Raw genomic sequence first — 22,000 nt, 5'->3', positions numbered from 1 at the left:
CCCCATATGACTCGGATGAGGCGGCATTATAATCGAAGTCACCTCTTCCCGATAGTCCACTAGACAGAGTGGGAGAAATACTGCAATCCTGCCAGGCGTTGTCACAGATCATATGATTTAAACAGAAGCATAGCCCCATTGGATCAAAGATTCGACTGCTTTGTTGATATCCACATGGTTGCGGTCTCTTTTGAAAGATCTCCAATAGTCCCCTCTACTGAGCGGAAATTATCACGACGCAACTCTGCACTAGATATTGCTCCACAGGTGTCTAATAGACACAGCTGAAAAAAGGCTTCCCAAGCCAGGAGCTCTTTTCTGGAGCCTCAATGGAGTTCTTCCGAACAGCCGCCCCCTCCAGTGGAGCCCCATTCTGTGCCGTAATGGCAAGTCAAATTTTTACTACACCATATGGTGTATGAAATAAATGTCCTATCTGCTGCGATAGTCACAAACGTGACCGAACAGCAACCGCTATTAAAACTGCCAGCTCTATTTTTACCTTAATCAGTTCTTCAGATTTTGACTTAAATTAAAGAACTATGTGTAATATAACGAAATGCCCTTACGAATAGAGCACACACTATGTGCTGGTCTCCAGCGTATGCTGCCTCAGCAGCATTTCTATGTTAAAATATTTATAGGCGCTATGGCAGCTAAGGTTACCTAACATCCCTGGCCGCGGCTAACACCGGCCGCTGTTAACTTTAGCAACGATACGAAACCTAGCCGCGGCTATATTTAAACACCATCTGCTGCTAATCTTAGCAGCGAGCTCCCGAGCCACGCCGGCAACACCAACTACTGATGGAATCTCCACGGCGGCTTAAAATCCGGCCGCTTGCTCCCGTATTAGGCTCAAAGCCGGCAGGCAATAACGAACCCGAGCTCCTATGGAGCTTCCACGGCGGCCTCCGAAATCGGCCGCCTGCTCCCGTTCGGAGCTCCAATGGCGGCAGCCGCCAAGAGCGGCCGCCTCCATCAGCTACTCTGGGACGTAAAATTACTTACCTGCCAGAGCAGTTGCGAAACTGCTCCGACTCGCCGCATTGAGTCTCGCGTATTGACGCACATGCGGACTGGCGGGCTCTTCACGTAGTCACTCACGTGACTTCGAAATAAAATCATATATTTTATTTGTAACTTTTGGCCTGCATTGTTTGATCCAAATGGAATGAAGGAAAGGTTGTGGCTATGCATAGGAAAGAACCATGCTAAGCCATGTCTACCACACTCAGTAGTCTATTGATGGTGCTTAAGGAAACACTTAGTGAGGTATTGTCAATTGTTCTGTTCAACATTTTACTGCTTGTTTTACTTTCAGAATAATAGATTTGTTAATTCTATAATCTGGACAATGTCTGGAAACACACACAGTAATTTGATTGGAGGCTGTCACAAAATTCATGATGTACCTCACCATAGGATCCTTGGTCTCGGTTTGCTTTTGAGGCCAAGACTGTGCGGCAGGCATGTGAAGGCATCAATATGGTGTCTCTGCAAAATCCTGAAACTTCATGACAGCATACATAAACCAAAGCCAGCGTTCATCTCCTACCCATCTTGTTGGTCCTATCCTCCTGCCCCAACAGTAAAAATTTTGCATTTCTCACATTGTTCTCAATCATCACCTCAGTACCTGCAGAAGTGAACTCAAAGCAAATCATCATCTTCAATCTCATAGGAATGTCTCAGAAGGAAGGGAAAACTACAGCCATACATTATACATCTAAGCATATGAATGAAAGCCAGTTCACCATGCCAGATTCCAGGTGAACAATCCCATTTGTCTTTTTCCCCTTATCTTTGTTTCACTGTGATTTACTCTCTCGCGCATATGCCCATCAACTCTCCTTTCATTTTAATTGTCATTTATGTATTCAAGAAGGTAAGTTGTAGTAACCAATAAAACTACCAGAATTCCTTAGAGATGTGGAAGGAATTTGAAGTATATCTAGAAAACCATGTAGTCACAGAGAGAATGTACAAATTCATGCAATCAATATCAAACCTGGATCTCTATAAGAGCTGCGAGATACATTGTGCTATTTAATGCAAATGAACAAAGCACTGCCAACAACCTGTTACTATCTCCACTACCTCCCTCCCATTACCGTTTCCATCTGCATCAACCCCTCCTCACCTGGATTCATGTGTTGTTTACTAGTTCCTAACTTACCCCTCCCTCTCACCTCTTTATACTGATTTTCTTCACTTTACCCTCTCAGTCTTGATGCAGGATCTTGACCTGAAACGTCAACTATTCTCTTGCCTCCACAGATGATGATGACCTGGTCAGTTCCTCCAGCAATATATTTTTTGCTCCCAATGCCAGCAGCTGCAGTCTCTTGTGTCTCCACAGTCAATAAAATAGTCCATATAAATTTGCCCATTTAGCCTATGTGCAGCTCACCAAAGAACCCGCTTATTAATAATTAGAAATTGATAATGCCAGAAACATATTAATCAATGTGAGCTATCTTAGGTTCCACTACATTCTAGTATGCCACCACAATACCCTTCACATCGCATGACTACAACATCTTATGTGTGATTCACACCATGAATATTATTCTACAAACAAAGCTGAGTTACTCCAGCATTTTTGTTGACTCACTGAGTTACTCCAACACTTTGTGTCTTTTTTTTTGTAAACGAGCATCTGCAGTTATTTGTGTCTGCATTGTCCATAGGTAAACAGATACTCATCGCGACTCTGTTGAAGAGAGTTTTTTTATGTGATACCCTTCAGTTTTGTTTATTGCATCAATTTAACAAGACGGTTTTTCAAATGATTGATATTTAAATATTTCAACTACTAGTATGTAATTAAGATTGCTAGATCTTTATATTAAAAACGAATTCCTTATTTTCTTGTTTTTACAGAGTTTTTCAGAGAACTCTTGGAAAATTCAGAGAAGTCTTTGAATGACATGTTTATACGGACTTATGGCCAACTCTACATGAAGAATTCCGAGGTGTTCCAAGATCTCTTCACAGAACTAAAACGGTACTACATAGGTGGCAATGTAAACCTGGAAGAATTGCTCAATGATTTTTGGGCCCATTTGCTGGAACGAATGTTCAAGCTGGTAAACCCCCAATACCATTTCACAGAGGACTACCTTGAATGCATCAGCAAATACACTGAACAGCTCAAGCCATTTGGAGACGTGCCTCGAAAGCTAAAAATACAGGTGACAAGGGCCTTTATTGCAGCTCGGACCTTTGTGCAGGGGTTGACTGTAGGCAGAGAAGTTGCCAACAGAGTATCAAAGGTAAGAAATGTATTCCTCTCAATTAAAATTGAGCACACTATTTGGTTTAAGTACACATTTTGGTACAGATGAAAGAAAAGTAAAAAATGACTGTTTTCAGCACCAAATTTGGAAATGTTGCATCATGGTTCAACCCATTGAGCCCAAATAGTCCATTGTTTATCCTTCATAAGCAGATTTCTGATATCACCTTTATTCATCCTGTTCTGATATATCTATTGGAAGATAAAAGAAGGTGCTGCTTAATATAATATAGCAATAGAGCAATGCTCACTTTACGTATTTAATTTTAAATGATCAATATTACTTTTTTTGTTGAGGCTGATAATATTGAATCATCATTACAGCATAATTTATATAAAGATTAATTCCAACTCGATTGCCTTGTCAAGAATGATGTGAATTGCTTACAATGGGAGATTTTGTAAAAAGATTGCAGAAGCATTTTATGTTTGCAGAAGTATTTTAGTTTAGTTTAGTTTAGAAATACAGCATGGAAACACCCACACTGAGTCCATGCCAACCTGTATACTGAACAAAGGTATTTCAATACCTTTCTCAATTAAGCTCAAATTATTATATTTTAAATCACAGTTATTGCATTGAAATTTGCAATAAGTTAATTTTGCTGGTAAATATTTGCTTAGTGGCCTCAACTGGTTGACACAGTTGGTAATTCTCTTCTATAACCTTGCCTTAGATTAAACAGATTCAGAGCAATTAAACTTAAAATCTAGGGCGAGAGACCTGATATGAAGAGCTTCATAGAACCATATAACTGGAAATGTTATGGCAATTCATCCCTTTGAATGTTCATAGTAGGGCAATCCCGTCAATCCCATTCAATCTTTATTTCCCAATGCACCCCAAATTATTCTCGCCAAATTGGCTGTCCGTACGAAACTGCTGTTAATCAATTAAAGATTTTTCATATTTTTGATAAAAAGCATTAACTTACCTAGGCTTCCTATTAAAGAAGAGGTAGATGCCCCCATTTGAATGAATGAACCTCCACTAAATGTGGCAGACATAGCCAGAATAAAGCTAAGGGGCCAGATATAAAGTGTGTCTGCCACCTTGAATCAAAAACTTAAGGAATTTGAACAATGTGCAGACATCGAACTGCAGAATATGCCATATGTAGTCATCTGGCCGGTCTCTATGGACTTTTGGCTGAGCATCATAGCAATCTGGCCTCTTGAACCATATTGTACAATAAGTACAAGTAGCTTACTTGCCTACAACTATTACAATCTATTTTCATTTCAGGAACAATAATATTTCACTTCTTCCTTCAAAATAATATTTTTGTTTCTGGTTGTTTTCTAAATCTCTTAACTTGGATGATCCATTTTAAAACTCAAACCCAAACAGTAATTGCATCTCACTTTTTGACATTGTTCAAAGTTGCGTCTCCTTTCCATGAATGTACATTTATTATATATTCGTGTAGATGATTACTTTGATCATGTAATGCTTTTTACTACTGATTTGGATTTTTACACGTGATACTGCTGTTGTGGTTGCTGATAATTTTGTTGTTGTTTCTGTCGTTGCTGTTAATGCTCTCTGTTTTATCAGTTCAGGTGTAGTCCATAGGTGGATTCTGTTCTATTTCATTTGCAAGATCATTTCAACCACAGCCTTAGGGTATAAATGTTACCAATAACATGGGCACTGGGATGTGAAGCTTGATGACTGATAACATAATTAGACAATTATTTGAACAGTACACGTTCATCACTTCGCCTCAGCGTGTTTCAGCAAAAATAATGAAAAAAGTAAATTAGGTTTACAGAGACTGTAAGTAGACAGGTCTCATGCTTTCTTGACCGTGTTCATGCAGAGCATTATTAGTTATATCATCCTGGCTTACTCCAAAATTTACAACTTCTCACATTTATTTGCATCCATTAATACAGGTCCCACGCTTTCTATGTTGCTGTATCCTGTTTCTGCTGATGTGAGTGATTTAGATACAAATGTTATAAATAAAGCCACCTTGTGCTGGGACTATTTCAAGCCTTTAAAAACAACATCTTCCTGTTAGATGAAAGAGATGTTCTTTTTGATTCAGTATGACAGGCTTATCTTGGTGAACACCTTTTCGATTTGTTAAAACTCATTTCATGACACAGTGACCACTGGTATTCACCACCTTCTTTCATTAGTTTGCTCTGGTTTGTTATCTGATCTAACATATAAGCAATGAAAGAAGTGATGTAATAGATTGGGCACAGAAAGTATTAGCTGAGGTCTTTTTTTGTGTTAGTTTAACTCTATCTTGTGTTTATATTATTTCAAAGAACTTAGTTTCTTTCTACTCTCCAATGTATTTGTCAGCATTTAACGAACCCAGCCTTTCTTATCCATTCCACAACTCATGGAAGAGACTATCATGGGCTCTGTTATCCATTCTATGGGTTAAGATGTAATCTACTAAGCCAACAGCTCTCTTACATTTTCTGTTAGTCTAACTTACTTTTTGCTGAAACACTCCAAGTCTCTAAGGGCAGCATGGTGGCGCAGCAGTAGCGTTGTTGCCTTACAGTGCCAGAGACCCTATGTGTGCTGTCTGTATGGGGTTTGTACGTTCTCCCCGTGACCATGTGGGTTTCCCCCGAGATCCTCAATTTCCTCCCACACTCAAAAAACGTACAGGTGTGTAGGTTAATTGGTTTGGTATCAATGTAAAATTGTTCCTAGTGTGTGTTGGATAGTGTTAGTGCACGGGGATCGCTGGTCAGTGCGGTCTCGGTGGGCCGATGGGCCTGTTTCCAAGCAATATCTCTAAAACTAAAGCTAAGCCTTGAACAATAAAATGTGTACTGTCCAAATCATGAGTTGAATATTTTCATTAGTGAAAGATATTCCTCACCAAGCTTCACATTTGAGTATTCATATTCAGCTTTGGGTTTACTGAAAACACTGGCCCCCACCAGCAATGCAGATTTTTGATTAGTTTGATTTCATTCTTTTGAATCTAAGCTTATGTTTGGGAGTCCATGACAACTGTTTCCTCATCACAAAACAGCAGTGAAATTTGCCTGACATGCTCACAGCCAAATCAGTAGGCTAGGATATTCTGACCCAATTCTTGGAGTTCCCTTTCAAGCTTTCTCTTCAATTAGATTAGTAATTTACTTGGGGCAGTACTGATCACTGTTTCATTTGGGGGGGGGGGTTGAGAATGATTTTGCATTAAAGTACTCTAATACTCAACAATTTCATCCAAAAGCACTTTGATATGGTATATTTTGATTAGACCTGGTTTGTTTCTTTATGTTTTCAGTTTCCAAACAGCATGTTTATTGAAGGTAGACACAAAATGCTGGAGTAACAGCGGGACATGCAGCATCTCTGGAGAGAAGGAATAGGTTTTTTATTTTTTTGTCCTGTTGAGGGTTTAGTTTGTAATGGGTTTTTAAATGTGTATGTGTGGGGGGTGGGGGGTGGGTGGGGGAAACTTTTAAATCTCTCCCCTGCATGAAGACCCGACCTTTTCCCTGTCGGGTCTCCGTTGCCGTTGGGGCCTAGCGCCGTGGAGCGGCCTCCAACCGGAGCGACCTGGGGGCTCAAGTCACGGAGCCTGTGGAGCTGTGGAGCTGTGGACTTACCTCCGTGGAGCTGTGGAGATGTGGAGCTGTGGACCTACGGACCTACCTCCGTGGAGCTAGCCAGCTTCGGAGCGTGGAGAGCTGCGGGGGCGAGCTGCTGCGACCCGACTCCGGTGGATGGTGACACCGGGAGCTCGCGGGTCCCCGGTGGGAGACCGCTTTGCGGGGCACCGGCAACGGCGACTTCTCCCACCCGAATTGCGGGGTTGAGAGTGACCTGGAGCGGGGCCTTACAACGCCCGGCGCGGCTGTAAATTGCCGCGGACTTGCTAGCGCCCGCCGGGGGCTCCAACATCAAGACCCGGGGCAGGGCCCTACATCGCCCGGCGTGGCTTTGAGTGGCCGCGGACGTGCTAGCGCCCGCCGGGGGCTTTGACCTCGACTTCGGGAGAGGAATGGAGAGCAGGGGAGAGACAAGTGAGGAGAAGACTCACTGTGATGGATGTTTATGTGAATTGAATTGTGTTGGTGTGTGTCTTGGTTCTTTTCTTGTATGGCTGCAGAAACCAAATTTCGTTTGAACCTCATGTGAGGTTCAAATGACAAATAAAAGATATTGTATTGTATTGTATTGTATTGTATTGTGACGTTTCGAGTCGAGACACTTCTTCAAACTGAAAGAGTTTTGTGTCTACCTTTGATTTAAACCAGCATCTGCAGTTCTTTCCTACACATGCATGTTTATTGAGATCAGTTATAGATCTTCACAACCTCACAACTCAGAATGGCAGGTCCCATTTATCCCAACATCTCTGACTTTATTATCACTACTTTCAATACCCTGTTATTGTTAGGTTCCTTGGTAATGCTGAGTTATTGTTTCAATTATTTTGTTTCATAATCTGATAGTTTATCCCATTCACTCTTTGGAATATGCTGACTCTCTTTGGAATAAATTAACTTAGTTATTTATGCTTCGAATAATTTCCAAATTATTTTGATGTTTGATAATAATTTAATGTCCAATGATTTTTTGCCAAGAAAATCCTTGGCACTGAATAATACGCTAAAACGTTGTTGTGTGGTGGCACAAACACTACTTTGGTTGTGGACGTAGCTGGCAAAATTTAGTAACATTCCAGTCTTAATGTATTTGGTGGTACAGAATTAATGATTCCGTCTGGGGACCTTGCGTCCGGATGGCATTAACATTGAATTTTCCCAATTTTGCTAGCCCTTGCTGTCTCCTCCCCTTCCTTAACCCTCTAGCTGTCTCCTCCCACCCTCCCATCTGCCCGCCCTCGGGCTCCTCCTCCTCCTCCCCTTTTTCTTCCTTCTCCCCCCCCACCCCCCATCAGTCTGAAGAAGGGTTTCGGCCCGAAACGTCGCCTATTTCCTTCGCTCCATAGATGCTGCTGCACCCGCTGAGTTTCCCCAGCAATTTTGTGTACCTAATGATTCCTTCATCTGCTTTACCATTGGGGATTCAGAGCAAGTCATTTGGGAGTTGGTATCAGAATCAGGACCGATTTGATAATCACTGGTTATGAGGCGATTGAGAATTGATTGGCGAGTCAGGACCATTAAATGTTGAAGGTCTCTTGCTTGGTGCACAAGGAGGAATTTCATAGTTTGCCACTTGCAAGTTACAGTTACATCTCCTAGCTGCCTCAGAGTTGAATCATTTTAGAGAAATAGCTAGTCTTCTGAAAAGTTGTTGAATGATTAAAACAACTGTTAAACTCATTCTGTAGTTTACAGTATAATAACATTCTCACTAAATTAACATAATTTCATTCTATGATAAACATCTAGCAGTGTGTCAATATGTTTCTTATAAAAGTATAGGGAACATTGTACAGTACTTGTAGCTTTAATTTATACCAGGCCAATTCCTAAATTTTGGATGTCATCCTAGTACTAGTAGCTAAAAGTTTAGTTATATAAACTTGGATATTAGCTTGAATGTAGCAATATGGAACTTGTTCACTTGATACTAAAAAACAGATTGTAGGCATAAAATGCCACTTCTGAGTGTAGAACGTAACCATCCGTGTAAACAGTCTGGTTGACAATGTGCTTTTCATTCTACAGTTGTGGTACATAATTGAAGTGTTTTCATACAATTGATATAGTAATCATTGTAAGCAGTAGCTACTTAGAAACAGAATATGTAGAGAACTACAACCTGACCATATTTTCCATTCCCCTGTTGCTGGATTAATGCTATACTTCTTCCCTTTTAACTTCAATATCACACACTGATCTTTGCTTCAGCTATGGTTTTGCAACTTTCTTCCCAAACTATTTTGGTTTCATGCATCTTTCCAAGTGTTTCCAACATTCTCTCTGTGGTTATATCTACGCCTCTCTTTTGCACTATCTAGGCTGAATTGTCTCATTCTGTTTCTATTTTTCTATGTTTCTAAGTTTCCAACCTGACATTCACCTGTAGCATAGAACTGAAATTATTTTACGTTAGTAGCCTTACAAATATAAGTGGCAGATTCCAACATTTACTAAGAAAGAAACCCTAAAGCTTATTGGGGCATATTTTGCTTTCTGCTTTGGGTAAAGTCTACTGGTGTATACAGTGGTTAGACTCACATAGTACACCTTTGATGGGATCAGTGGCACAGGCAGGCAACATTTCTACACTGCGAACACAAGAGACTGCAGATGTTGGAAACTGGAGCAAAAAATATATTGCTGAATAAACCCAGTGGGTTAAGAAGCGTCCGAGGTGGGAAATGAACAGAGTTTTGGGTTAGGACACTTCTTTAGATTCATGGAATGGGGGGCCACGGAAGGCTGGTAAAGAGAGGTAGGGATGGGGCAAAACCTGACAAGTGATAGGTGGATTCAGGTGATGAGGGGTGATTGCCAGATGGGTGGAGATAGTGTCAAAGGCTAGAGATGAAATGGAGACAAAAGGATGACAAATATGGAAGGAAGAGGAGGAGTGAAATATAAAGCCAGAGGGACAGATAGTTTAGTTTAAATTACTGTCATGTGTACTAAGGCACAATGAAAATATTTTGTTGTATGCTTTCCAATCAAAGAAAAGACTATACATGATTGCAATCAAGCCAACTACAGTGTACAAGAAAAGGGATAAAGGGTACAACATTTAGTACAAGATAAAGTCTGATTGAAGATAATTCAAAGGTCTCTAATGAGGTAGATGAGAGGTCAGAACAACACTCTGGATGGTGTGAAGACGGTTCAGTTGTCTGATAACAGCTATTGGTGGAAGTGAATAGGAGGAAGGAGAAGAGGGAGAATAACAGGAATAACAGGGGACTCGGGCTAGGGAGTGGTTGGGACATGAGAAAAAGGAGAAATGAACAGGGTGAAGTGCACACCGGCAGTAGGAGTTGCACTATGTTGTAAGTAATCTGTATACTTATACCTTTTTTGGTATAAAGAAAGTTAGTTGATCATAGAGTGCAACATGATTATGATGATAGAAAGGTCAAATCACATAGCTCTGGAAATTTGATCAGGCATTAATGATTGCAAACAGCTGTTGTTACACCAAAAGCATAATTTGTACATCAGAACAGCATCGAAGGACATAATTCATGCTATTAAGAGATGTGCTTGTCATTTGCGCAGAACCATTATTTTTCAACAGCATTGGTTGTTGAATAGGTTTCAGTCCAAAGTTAGGAACCCCATGCAAGTAAGTTCCCTCATTTACACTCTTCCTTTTGGAAAAGGACATGCCCTCCGCTAAATCCAAAAATGTCATCCATTGATCTCATGATCACCATCAATTTTGGCCCTCACGCTAGACTTTGGTTTCTACACTTAATCTCTCATCAATCCCACTCCATAGCCGCCACTTTTGGCTTCCCAGCTTCCCAGCTTCCCAAATGCTCAATCCCTCAAGCATCTGCTGTAATGCCTAAGTCAAAACCTTGATACAAGTGGTCAGATCAAGTCCCCAGCACAATTGCTGGCCCACTGTACCTCAAGACAGTTCAAACCTGGACGTGGGCCTCGTCATAGACTTCCTTTGCATCTTCGGCAATGCCAAAATATGTGACCAAGGTAATTAATTTACATCCAATGCCTTGCACCTTGCATGATGCTAATTTTTACTGTAGTGGTTGTGTGCACCACTATGGTGCAGCTATTAGCACTGCTGCCGCTACATAGTTCCTGAGCCTGAAGTATGATATTGACATTGAGTGTTGTCTGTGTGGAGTTTTGCACATTTTCTCTGTAACCATGTGGATGTCCTTTGGGTGGTCATAAGGGCATAAGTGATAGGAGCAGAATTGGGTATTTTGGCCCATCAAGTCTACTCCTTCATTCAATCATGGCTGATCTATCTCTCCCTCCTAACCCCATTCTCCTACCTTTTCTCCATAACCCCTGACAACTGTACTAATCAAGAACCTTTCTATCACTGCCTTAAAAATATCAATTGACTTGGCCACAGCCTTCTGTGGCAAATAATTCCACAGATTCATGCCCTGTGATATGGTTTCCTTCTGCATCCAAAAGATATATGGGTTGGTGAGTCAATTGGCCACTTTAAGATGTCTGATGTAAGCAAGTGAGAGGTAGAAACTTGGAAGAATTTATGAGAATATGGAGAGAATAAAAATGGGATTGATAAAATTGGTGCAAATGGGAGATTGATGATCAGCACCAATTTGCAGGGCAGAAGAGCCTATTTCCATGCTACATCTCTCTATAGCTCCATGACTGGTCATTAGTTCACCCACATCAATGAATTTCTAGGCTATCATAAAATGTCTGTTATGTTTTGAAAAGTTTGTAAACTCAGATTATCTATTCAAATTGAACTTCCAGACTACCAAAATGAAAATCTACCTGTCGTGTTTCAATATGTATAGTTGGAATATTATGCACTTGTGTTCCTCAGCTATTTATTTGTCAACATAGAGACTTCCAAATTTTTATTAGGTGTGCTAGTTATTTGTAATAATTAAGAAATCTATATAGACCAATGTGAACACAGATTGCAAGAAATACTTCAAGATATAGTCCGTAATTCGCAAGAGAGAGAGGGAAGAGTGATATTGCTGTTAATGCAAGGCCTTCAAAGCAAATGTCAATTAAGAAGCTCCATAACAAGCAGAAATGGGCAGATTTTTTTTCAACTGCTTTGTGGATGCTCTTGGCAAAGTGGTGTTCAAATGCAACTTGGACAATTTAAATGTACCAGCTATTCCTTTCCATTACTATAACTCATATTGAAGACTTTTAGATGGGAAATAATTGAGCCCCGAACTAGTATAACAGCCTTTTGACAGCCATTAATTTCACCAGGAATTTGTTGCCTGGACTGTTTTCAAAGCCTTGCAAATGCATTCAAGATACTATATTCAAAGGAATCATTGAGAAAGTGAGCCTTATTGTTTGTAGCCAGTAATGAATGCATTGTTATTACAGCCTGAGCAGTCAGATTCTAAAAAGTGAGAAATGCTGCTCATTTGTTAAAGTAAGTCCTTTTAAATCATGACTTCATAGCCAGTCATAATATACCGCACATTATATTTTATGATGCCTTCACTCAATCAATCTTTTGCAGAAAGTGACGTTCATTGTACCATTGTAGACTTAATTGAGTAGATGAGTAGAGCTAATGACAATCTTTTAAAGAATATATGTTGTAATTAAAAGTATGCTCATCTAAGCAAAGAATGTTAATGATGTGGAATATTAAATGTTTTTGCATTTGCATAAAGCCTCATGTTATTCAAATCTGTGGTAATTATACGCTATCAGACATGAAAGTTAAAATAAATGTACTTTGAAAGCAAGCCTATGATTAAAAATATCAACGTGCATGCACCACAGAAAAATGGTCATTTAGCCTGTTGAGTCATATAAGATTTATGTAAGAGCAAACCAAATAACCCCATTCCCTACATAGCACTGTAACTTCTTTCCATGGATGTACATAACCAGTTCATGTTTTAATAATACAGTTGAATGCATCTCTACTGCTATTCTTGCCACTGCATTCCAGAACCTAACCTATCCTCATATGGATTTTTTGATAATAGAAACATAGAAACATAGAAAGTAGGTGCGAGAGTAGACCACCAGGTCCGTCGAGCCCGCACCGCCATTCGCTCATGGCTGAACACTAAACAGACACACTTACCCACAAACAGTAGACACAAGACACAGAACACAAGACACTACCCTCCCCTTTATACCGCTATCACCCCTCTCCACCCCAAGAACCTCGTGATCTCATAATCATTTTCATTCTCTTTTAACTTTCCACCAATGCAAGCAGCTTGTCTCAACCTGTTACTATCTCTTTACCACCTCCTCAACTACTTCTTCCCAGTGGCCAGGAGCTGATCCCCTATTTGCAATGCCATTTCCCTCCATTGTAAGGCACAATGGATGTGATCATCAGTACACAACAATTCCATGAAATATGCAGGAAACACCATTTGTATTTGAAACAGATGAAGAAGGATGGTGGAGCATTCTTCTCAAATTTGGTTGCTTGCAGAAATTTGTTTCCATTCTTTGGCTGCATCATGTTTCTAGTCAACTGATCCGCCACAGACTCAATTTCAGTTCAAGGAGCAAGCTGGGAAAGAAGTTAAGGCAGGTCAAAGCATGGCAGTTGATAGGTGGATACAGATGACGGGGTGGTGTTGTTCAGCAGATATGTGGACAAAGGGTAGAGATTAAAAGGAGACAAAAGTGTGTCAGGTAAGAAGAAAAGAGGAGTGAAATATAGCCAGAGGTAGTCTACCAGGCCACAGTGAAGTAATCCCTCCTGCATGCTTTCAATATTTGTTTACTTGCAGCACGTACCTGAAAAGATCTGCAGAAGTACCAAACAGCACAATTTTTGAAATATAATTCACATCTATTGTCAGGAAAAGTGAACACCTTAGAACTCATAGAACTGGAGTGGAAATGTCATCCTCAAACTGATGGATTATCAATAGAGAGAAAATAAATTGGGCAACAGACTGGACCACCTCAGAAGCCTCAATCAGTGACACGCTTGACATAATGAGGGATGTATACACAGCAGGTAGGGATACTTTAGCCTGCAAATGTGAGGAGTGAAGGCAGAGGCTCAGTCTCCTCTATGCTGGAACATCAAGTGGAGAAACTTTTCATTGCTGCCCAGTAGACTTGGTGGCATGCTCTTCCCATAGCTTTCAAAGTACCAAACACCCTCGTTTCTGCTCTTCATGATGATTACACCAAATATTGCTGAAGGATTTTTCAGTTGGCAGTTTACAAATGTATCTGACAGACAAGCAAATGAAACGCTCAGTTTAAAATTTCCAACAGCAGATAGTATCTTCAGATTAATTCCTGATTCATGTATGTCTCTGAATTTATCCCTCAACCTCAGATATTATGATTTACAGTTTTCTTTATTTGGAAAAGATATACAGTATATGGAAGGCTAGATAGACGTGCTCAGCAAAGCCAATTGTTGGGTGTTAGGCAGACATTGATCTCACACTATTCATAGTAATCATGGAAGAATTTCCCATATCATATTTTGACTCAAGTACACTCAAGTGAAAACATTAGCCGTTTAAGCACATAACTCAAAGACTAATTGTGTCAATGTTTCCAGATCCAGGTATGATACACTGCTCGGCCTGTACTATATTTGATGCTTGTCCATATCTGAACAAGCCAATAAGTGGAATTACTAAACCAAAAATTATTAATAACACTTTGGGGTGGTCGAAGCTCCTGCAGCTTGGAGCTCCGGCAGTCGGTCCCTAACCAGGGACCACGAGCTCAGCGATGATAAAGTCTGCAGGCTCCCACGGTTGGCGCTCCAAGGAATGGCTGCCTCGCCAACATCTGTTTCGTCCTTTTCCTTCTTTGTTGTTTTTAGTATGTTTTAGTGTCCTTTAGCTTGTTTTATGTGGGGGGGGTGGGGGAATTTTTTTTAATCCCTTACCTCGACGGACATGCGTATCGTATCTCCGTCCGCATTGCCGCAGGAGCTTCGACCGCCCCGTCGCGGGAACTTCGACCGCCCCGTCGCGGGAACTTCGACCGCCCCGTCGCGGGAACTTCGACCGCCCCGTCGCGGGAACTTCGACCGCCCCGTCGCGGGAACTTCGATCGCCCCGTCGCGGGAACTTCGACCGCCCCGTCGCGGGAACTTCGATCGCCCCGTCGCGGGAACTTCGACCGCCCCGTCGCGGGAACTTCGATCGCCCCGTCGCGGGAACTTCGATCGCCCTGTCGCGGGAACTTCGATCGACCCAACGCAGGAGCTTCAATCGCCCCGACTGCGGATGGTTCGACTCCCCCGATCGTGGGAGAATAAAGAGGGAAGAAGATTAGACTTTATTGCTCTCCATCACAGTGAGAAATGTAGGGAATCCGCTGTGGTGGATGTTTATGTTAACTTTTCATGTAATTGTGTGTTTTGTTGCTTTTTTTAGTATGGCTGTATGGTGATCGAGTTTCACTGTACCTTAATTGGTGCATGTGACAATAAACTGATCTTGAAACCTGGAAACACAGATTTGAGCTACTGACCTAGTTGCAGTACTTCATTTTTTAATGAGTTGCTGAGAGAGGCAGCTTTAACTTGGTGGCCGATATATTATTCAGCTAGGAGTTCAAAAGGTCTTTGGGTACACAGGAGCTAAAGAGCTTTAGGTGATGAAACCTCCTTAATCCAAGTTTGCTGTTGTTTGTAACATTTTAGAGAATATTTAGTCATAATATTTTTGTTTAATGCCTTTTCAGTTTCAATACCAATTAATTGTTGGTTTATTATTAGCCTGTACTGTCACTGTCGTCATTTTTGCTTGTTAAGAATGATTAAAACTGAGTTTTAATGAGAAATTAATGTCCAGTAATCATTTTGCAACGGGCATGAACTATGTCTTTGAGGTCTGGACTTCCATTTATACACCAAAAATTAATTATAGTTTCTACTGTTTACAAACCAAACAGTAAGTCATTAGCCAATGACAACTTGGCTTTATTTAGTGACCATAACATAGTAAAATGTTTCAACCAGTTCACAGAAACAAAAAACAAACCTGAAACTGACCCTCACGAGGAGCAATTAGGAAAGACGTATGATTGTAGAGGTACATTTTAAGGTAAGTTAAAGAGGAACAGGCAGCACGGTGGCATAGTGGAAGAGATACTGCCTTACAGCACCAGAGAATCGGGTTCGATCGTGACCATGGGTGCTTGTCTGTCGTGAGTTTGTGCATTCTCCTCGTGACCGCGTGGGTTTGTAGGTTAATTGGTATAAATGTGAAATTGTCCCTCTTGTGTGTAGGATAGTGTCAATGTTCAGGGATCGCTGGTCGGTGGGATGTAGGGCCTATTTCTGCGCTGTGGCTCTAAGACAAACTAAAAAATGGTATGATGCGAGGAGGTTGTGTGGGAACGTCAAAGATCAGATCCAAGATAGCTGAAAATTCAGCCACCCACTTAGGGTGGGTTTGTGATGTAGAAATCTCTGAGATTTTATGGGAAGAATAAGGCATTGGAAGATTCAAAAAGTAGGGAGACGTTGAAATCTGAAGCATTATCAAACTAAGAGCCAGCCAGCATGATAAGTCAAACCTTGTCTAAGTTGTGATTTTGTAATAGCTTTCAGGTACATCTTCACAGCTGTACACGGAATGGTTTTATAGATACATATAGTTACATTCTGCTGACAGTGTTCGGAATGAAGATTATAAAAAGGAAAAAGAAACAAGAGTATTTGTTGCAAGCATATATCTTCCATAATTCAACTTTGTTCAAGTGACACAAGCTTTATTTTTTTTTAAATCATTTTATACATTCTGATAACATGGGTTACACTGGTTACAATTTACTTCACGTACAGAATGTCACTCAACTGTAGCATGTTATTACTAAAACCAAAGAATGGTACAAGTACAGGGTTGGTTAATGGGAAGTGAAGTGCCATCTGTTCAAACTCAAAAGCTGCTAAAAGATTAAGTCAGCCAGCTGGGGAAAAGTGCTTCAGGAAGATTGAATTGTAGTTCTGACATCAATGTGATTGATTGGTTATCTTTGCTGTGGCTTAACAATCGATATGTTGTTCAAAAATAAACAATGTGAATATCACAACTGTTCAAAGCACCACTTCCCACCATTTAGCAAAGGCAGTGTCCAGCCTGGAACTAAGTAATCCATTTTCAGCAAATAGTTTGTCACTCTTAGGAGGTAGAAAGGCATCACAATTAGGTTGCTTCTTCCAGTATACGTCAGCCAAGAGATACACTAACTTCACTGATTTCTCCTCAACAATCTCTTGTTGTAACATTTTCAGAAAAAAAAACACTCTGGGGAAAAAAAAGTAATGGTCTACCAGCAATTTGTATTGCAAAATGGTTGCAGTTAAAGGCTTTTAATTTTATAGTTTAGAACTACAGCATGGAAACAGGCCCTTCAGCCCACCGAATCTACACCGGCCATACTATATTATCACACTTTCTCAGCAATTCCCTACACTACTAGGGGCAATTTATATAGGCCCATTAATCTACAAACCTACACGCCTTTGGGATGTGGAAGGAAACCGGAGCACCTGGAGGACACCCACTCAGTCGCAGGGAGCATGTGTAAGCTCCACACAGACAGCATCCAAGATCAGGATCGAATCCAGGTCTCTCGTGCTTTGAGGAAGTGGCTCTACCAGCTGCGCCACTGTACTACCCTTTTGATAAAGTGGCATAGATTACCAGCAAACAAGGCAGTGCCAGCATGGATTTGTGCTCCTGGTTTCCTGAAGATTGTGTATGAAGAAAATATTACCCAGGGCAGGGGCAGAAGAGACGGGAATGAAACAGATATGCTCAAAGTTATGCACACACCCACTGACCAGTTTATCTTACAACTAGCAAGCACCAGGGGTTATTAGCTGCTGAGGTTGTTTAAGAAGAGCCTGGCTACCCAAACAGGCCAAAGGGTTCCAATTATTTCCTTTGAGTTCTGGTCAGGTTGCATATCAAAAGAATTACAAGTTTTCAGGTCAAGCCAAATCCAGCTGGTTTGATTATTTTTTAATGGTAATAAGAGTTAATACTCTAAGATTTAATAGGACTAAGTATCCATGAATTACGGGGGGAGTGCAGGTAGCCGAGGAAGCAGTTTTTGCTTTTCAATATGTGGCTTCGCAGACTAGCTTGTGTAAGTTAATAATGCCTCTCACCACCCCCATTTGATTTAGAGACATAGAAACATAGAAATTAGGTGCAGGAGTAGGCCATTCGGCCCTTCGAGCCTGCACCGCCATTCAATATGACCATGGCTGATCATCCAACTCAGTATCCCGTACCTGCCTTCTCTCCATACCCTCTGATCCCCTTAGCCACAAGGGCCACATCTAATTCCCTCTTAAATATAGCCAATGAACTAGCCTCAACTACCCTCTGTGGCAGTGAGTTCCAGAGATTCACCACTCTCTGTGTGAAAAAAGTTTTTCTCATCTTGGTTTTAAAGGATTTCCCCCTTATCCTTAAGCTGTGACCCCTTGTCCTGGACTTCCCCAACATCGGGAACAATCTTCCTACATCTAGCCTGTCCAACCCCTTAAGAATTTTGTAAGTTTCTATAAGATCCCCTCTCAATCTCCTAAATTCTAGAGAGTATAAACCAAGTCTATCCAGTCTTTCTTCATAAGACAGTCCTGACATCCCAGGAATCAGTCTGGTGAACCTTCTCTGCACTCCCTCTATGGCAATAATGTCCTTCCTCAGATTTGGAGACCAAAACTGTACGCAATACTCCAGGTGTGGTCTCACCAAGACCCTGTACAACTGCAGTAGAACCTCCCTGTTCCTATACTCAAATCCTTTTGCTATGAAAGCTAACATACCATTCGCTTTCTTCACTGCCTGCTGCACCTGCATGCCTACTTTCAATCCAGTCTGAAGAAGGGTTTCGGCCCGAAACGTCGCCTATTTCCTTCGCTCCATAGATGCTGCTGCACCCGCTGAGTTTCCCCAGCAATTGTGTGTACCTTGCCTACTTTCAATGACTGGTGTACAATGACACCCAGGTCTCGCTGCATCTCCCCTTTTCCTAATCGGCCACCATTTAGATAATAGTCTGCTATCCTGTTTTGCATTTCATACAAACATCCAGTGTTACCTCGTAGTTACTCCTGGAGCAGAAAGCATTTTATTCTGTGCAATTGGCATTTCTGATAGAATTTATGAACTTTAAATAAAAAATGTTTCTTCTGATGCAAACAGAATTTTATGTTGGACATGTGAAGATGCCACTTCTGTCTGTTCTGCCACTCGATAAAACATTATAGCTAATCCTTCACCTCACCATTCCCTTAATGGCCCAAAAGCCTGTAAAAATGCAACTAGTAAGAATTTCATTGTTCCATTTCATATCAATGCATATGACAAACTTGAACTTAAAACTATTGATCTCTTATCTTGAATATGCTCAGCGATTTGACCCTCTAAAGGGCAGAGAATTCTTAGAGAAGAAACAACTTCTCACTTCAGTTCTAAATGGCAATCCCTAGCATCTACATGATCAAAGCCATTTATTATTCTGGTTATGATTGCTTCGGAGAGGGTGAAGAGAAGATTCACCAGGATGTTGCTTGACGTGGAAAATTTCAGTTAGGATTGGAGACTCCGGGTTTGTTTTCCACAAAGCAGAGAAAACTGAGAGGGACCCGATCAATCTAGACAAAATTATAAAGGCCATAAGAGGCCATTGCAGAGGTGTCTTAACCTGGAGGACATAAGTTTAGGGTAAGGGTTAAGGGTTCAGAGGGAATCTGAGGAAGAACATTTTAATCCAGAAACTGCTTGAGGGGACAGTGGAGACAGGTACTCACACAACATTGAGATGTAACCAGGTGAGCACTTGCATTTCCAAGGCATAGCAAGCAATGGACAATGCTGATATATGGGATTATTATAGATAGGAACTTGGTGGTTGGCATGGACATTGAGGACTGAATGGCATATTTCTGCACTGTATGACTGGCTGTATGACAGTAATTTTGGAGTTATCACCTGGATATATTATTTTGTCCTCTTGTACAAATCATTCTTCTTCTTGCGTATGGCGTGCACAGCCTAAAGTTGTAGGACAACTTGATCTATTTGATCTTATTTGACTGTGCACACCGGGTTGATTGCATTTGTCGAAACAGGGCGGACCACGTGAAGGTTGCAATCTCCCACCCCGTACAAATCATTGAACAACTGGGACCCACTAATCTCTATGGCACTCCATTATTCACAGAGGATGCAGTCAGAGAATGCCTTGGTGACTGCCAAATAGATATATAAGAGCAACATACAGCTCAGTGGACCCCTAAGGGCATCTGGCTTTCCTACCAATATTTGGTTCTGAATACTGAAAGGGGTGAAAAAATTCCCAAGGGAAGTCTGATAAGAAGCACATCAGCTACAGGGAAGGAAGAGAACATTAAAAGAGGAGTAGTTACAGAAGATTCGATAGTTAGGTGCTTCTGGGTTACAGATATGATTCTAGGAAAGTGTGTCACCTCCTTGGTGCCGTTAAGGATGTCACTGGAGACACAAGAAATTGCAGGTACTGGAATCTTAATCAAACACAAAATGCCGGAGAAATTTTAAACATTGCCATGTCCATTCCCTTCACAAATATTACCTGACCTGCGAAGTTCTTCCAGCACTTTGTGTTTGATAACAATGTCACTGAGGGGCTAAGGGCATTGTGGAAGGAGAAAATGAACAATAAGATATCATGGTACATATTGGTACCTTAAATAAAGATCAAAAATTGAATGTTATACCTGCATTTTAATGAATTTGAAAGAAGTTAAGAAGTTAAGAATCGGAACCACAAAGTAATATCCAAATGTATTCTAATGCCAGCATGGAGAGAAATAGGATGATAGTGCAGGTGAATGTGGGGCTGGACAGATGATGCAGGAGAGAGTGTTTTAGTTTCCTGGGTTATTGGGACCAGTTCTGAGGGAGATCGGATCTTTTCCTGCCAGTTGGATTGCACATCAACTAACAGGAACAATATCATCACATGTTGGTTTGCAAATTCTGTTGGGATTGCTGGGAGATCAGCAAAGATTGAAATATGAGAAAAAGGGAACTGATAATGGAAAGCAGAAAATTAATGGAAAGTTTTGAAATCAGAAGACAAAGAGTGAAAAAGTGAATAAAATGTCTAAATGCTTAGTGACATATACCTTTGTGCAAGGTGATGTGAATAAAGCAGACAAGGGCTCTAAGACTTATGAAAATATGAGTAAATTAAGAAAATATGAAATAACTATTCTGAAAATGTGTTCATATTATCAGTTATAGGGCTTACATCTTGATCAGGAAAATACTTATGCCAGGATCCTCTTCATAGACTTCAGCTCTGCTTTTAACACAATCATTCCGCAGCAGCTGGTGGAGAAGTTGGAGCTATTGGGGGTTGATGCTGGCACATGTAACTGGGTCCTGAACTTTCTATCGCAACGGCAGCAGACAGTCAGGGTGGGCAGTAGGACATCAAAAACCATAGCCGTGAGCACTGGCTCGCCCCAAGGCTGTGTCCTAAGCCCCCTGCTGTTTAGTCTGCTTACACACGACTGTACTGCTAGACTCAACAACAACTTCATCAACAAGTTCGCTGATGACACAACAGTGATGGGTCTCATCAGTGACAATGATGAGTCGGCGTACAGGATGGAGGTGGAGCTGCTCACAGGATGGTGCAAATCCCACAACCTCATTCTCAACGTGGGAAAAACTAAGGAGATGGTGATTGACTTCAGGAGGACGGGAAAACAACACCATATACCTCTGCACATCGATGGAGCTGATGTGGAAAGGGTCAGCAGCGTGAAGTTCCTAGGACTCCACCTGTCAGATGACCTGACGTCCATGACCAACACCACAGCACTGGTCAAGAGAGCCCAGCAGCGACTACACCCTCTCCGAAGACTACGGAAAGCAGGTCTCCCCACTACACACCTACAAACTTTTTATAGGGGGACAATCGAGAGCACATTAACCTACGGCATCACTTCCTGGTTCGGGAGCTGCAAGGCGTACGAACGGCACCAACTAGACAGGATTGTGAAGACCGCCAGCAGGATTATTGGTGCTCCACTCCCTTTCCTGCTGGACATATACAGGAAGAGATGTATCAGCAGAGCCATCTCCA

At 41.3% G+C, this 22,000-nt stretch overlaps 1 protein-coding gene across 1 annotated transcript in view; it reads left to right on the top strand.

Moving 5' to 3' along the window:
- The window catches only part of gpc6 (glypican 6), a 745,006-nt gene that overhangs the window by 487,128 nt on the left and 235,878 nt on the right, over positions 1–22,000 (top strand). Inside the window, exon 3 of the mRNA XM_033022925.1 lies at positions 2,887–3,278. Coding sequence (XP_032878816.1) covers positions 2,887–3,278 — 392 coding nt within the window. The remainder of the gene's footprint in view (positions 1–2,886; positions 3,279–22,000) is intronic.

This window comes from Amblyraja radiata, chromosome 6 (assembly GCF_010909765.2).
Source record: "Amblyraja radiata isolate CabotCenter1 chromosome 6, sAmbRad1.1.pri, whole genome shotgun sequence".
NCBI classification, from domain to species: domain Eukaryota; kingdom Metazoa; phylum Chordata; class Chondrichthyes; order Rajiformes; family Rajidae; genus Amblyraja; species Amblyraja radiata.
Note: the sequence above shows the minus strand (reverse complement) of the source record. Positions and strands in the feature narration are given on the sequence as shown.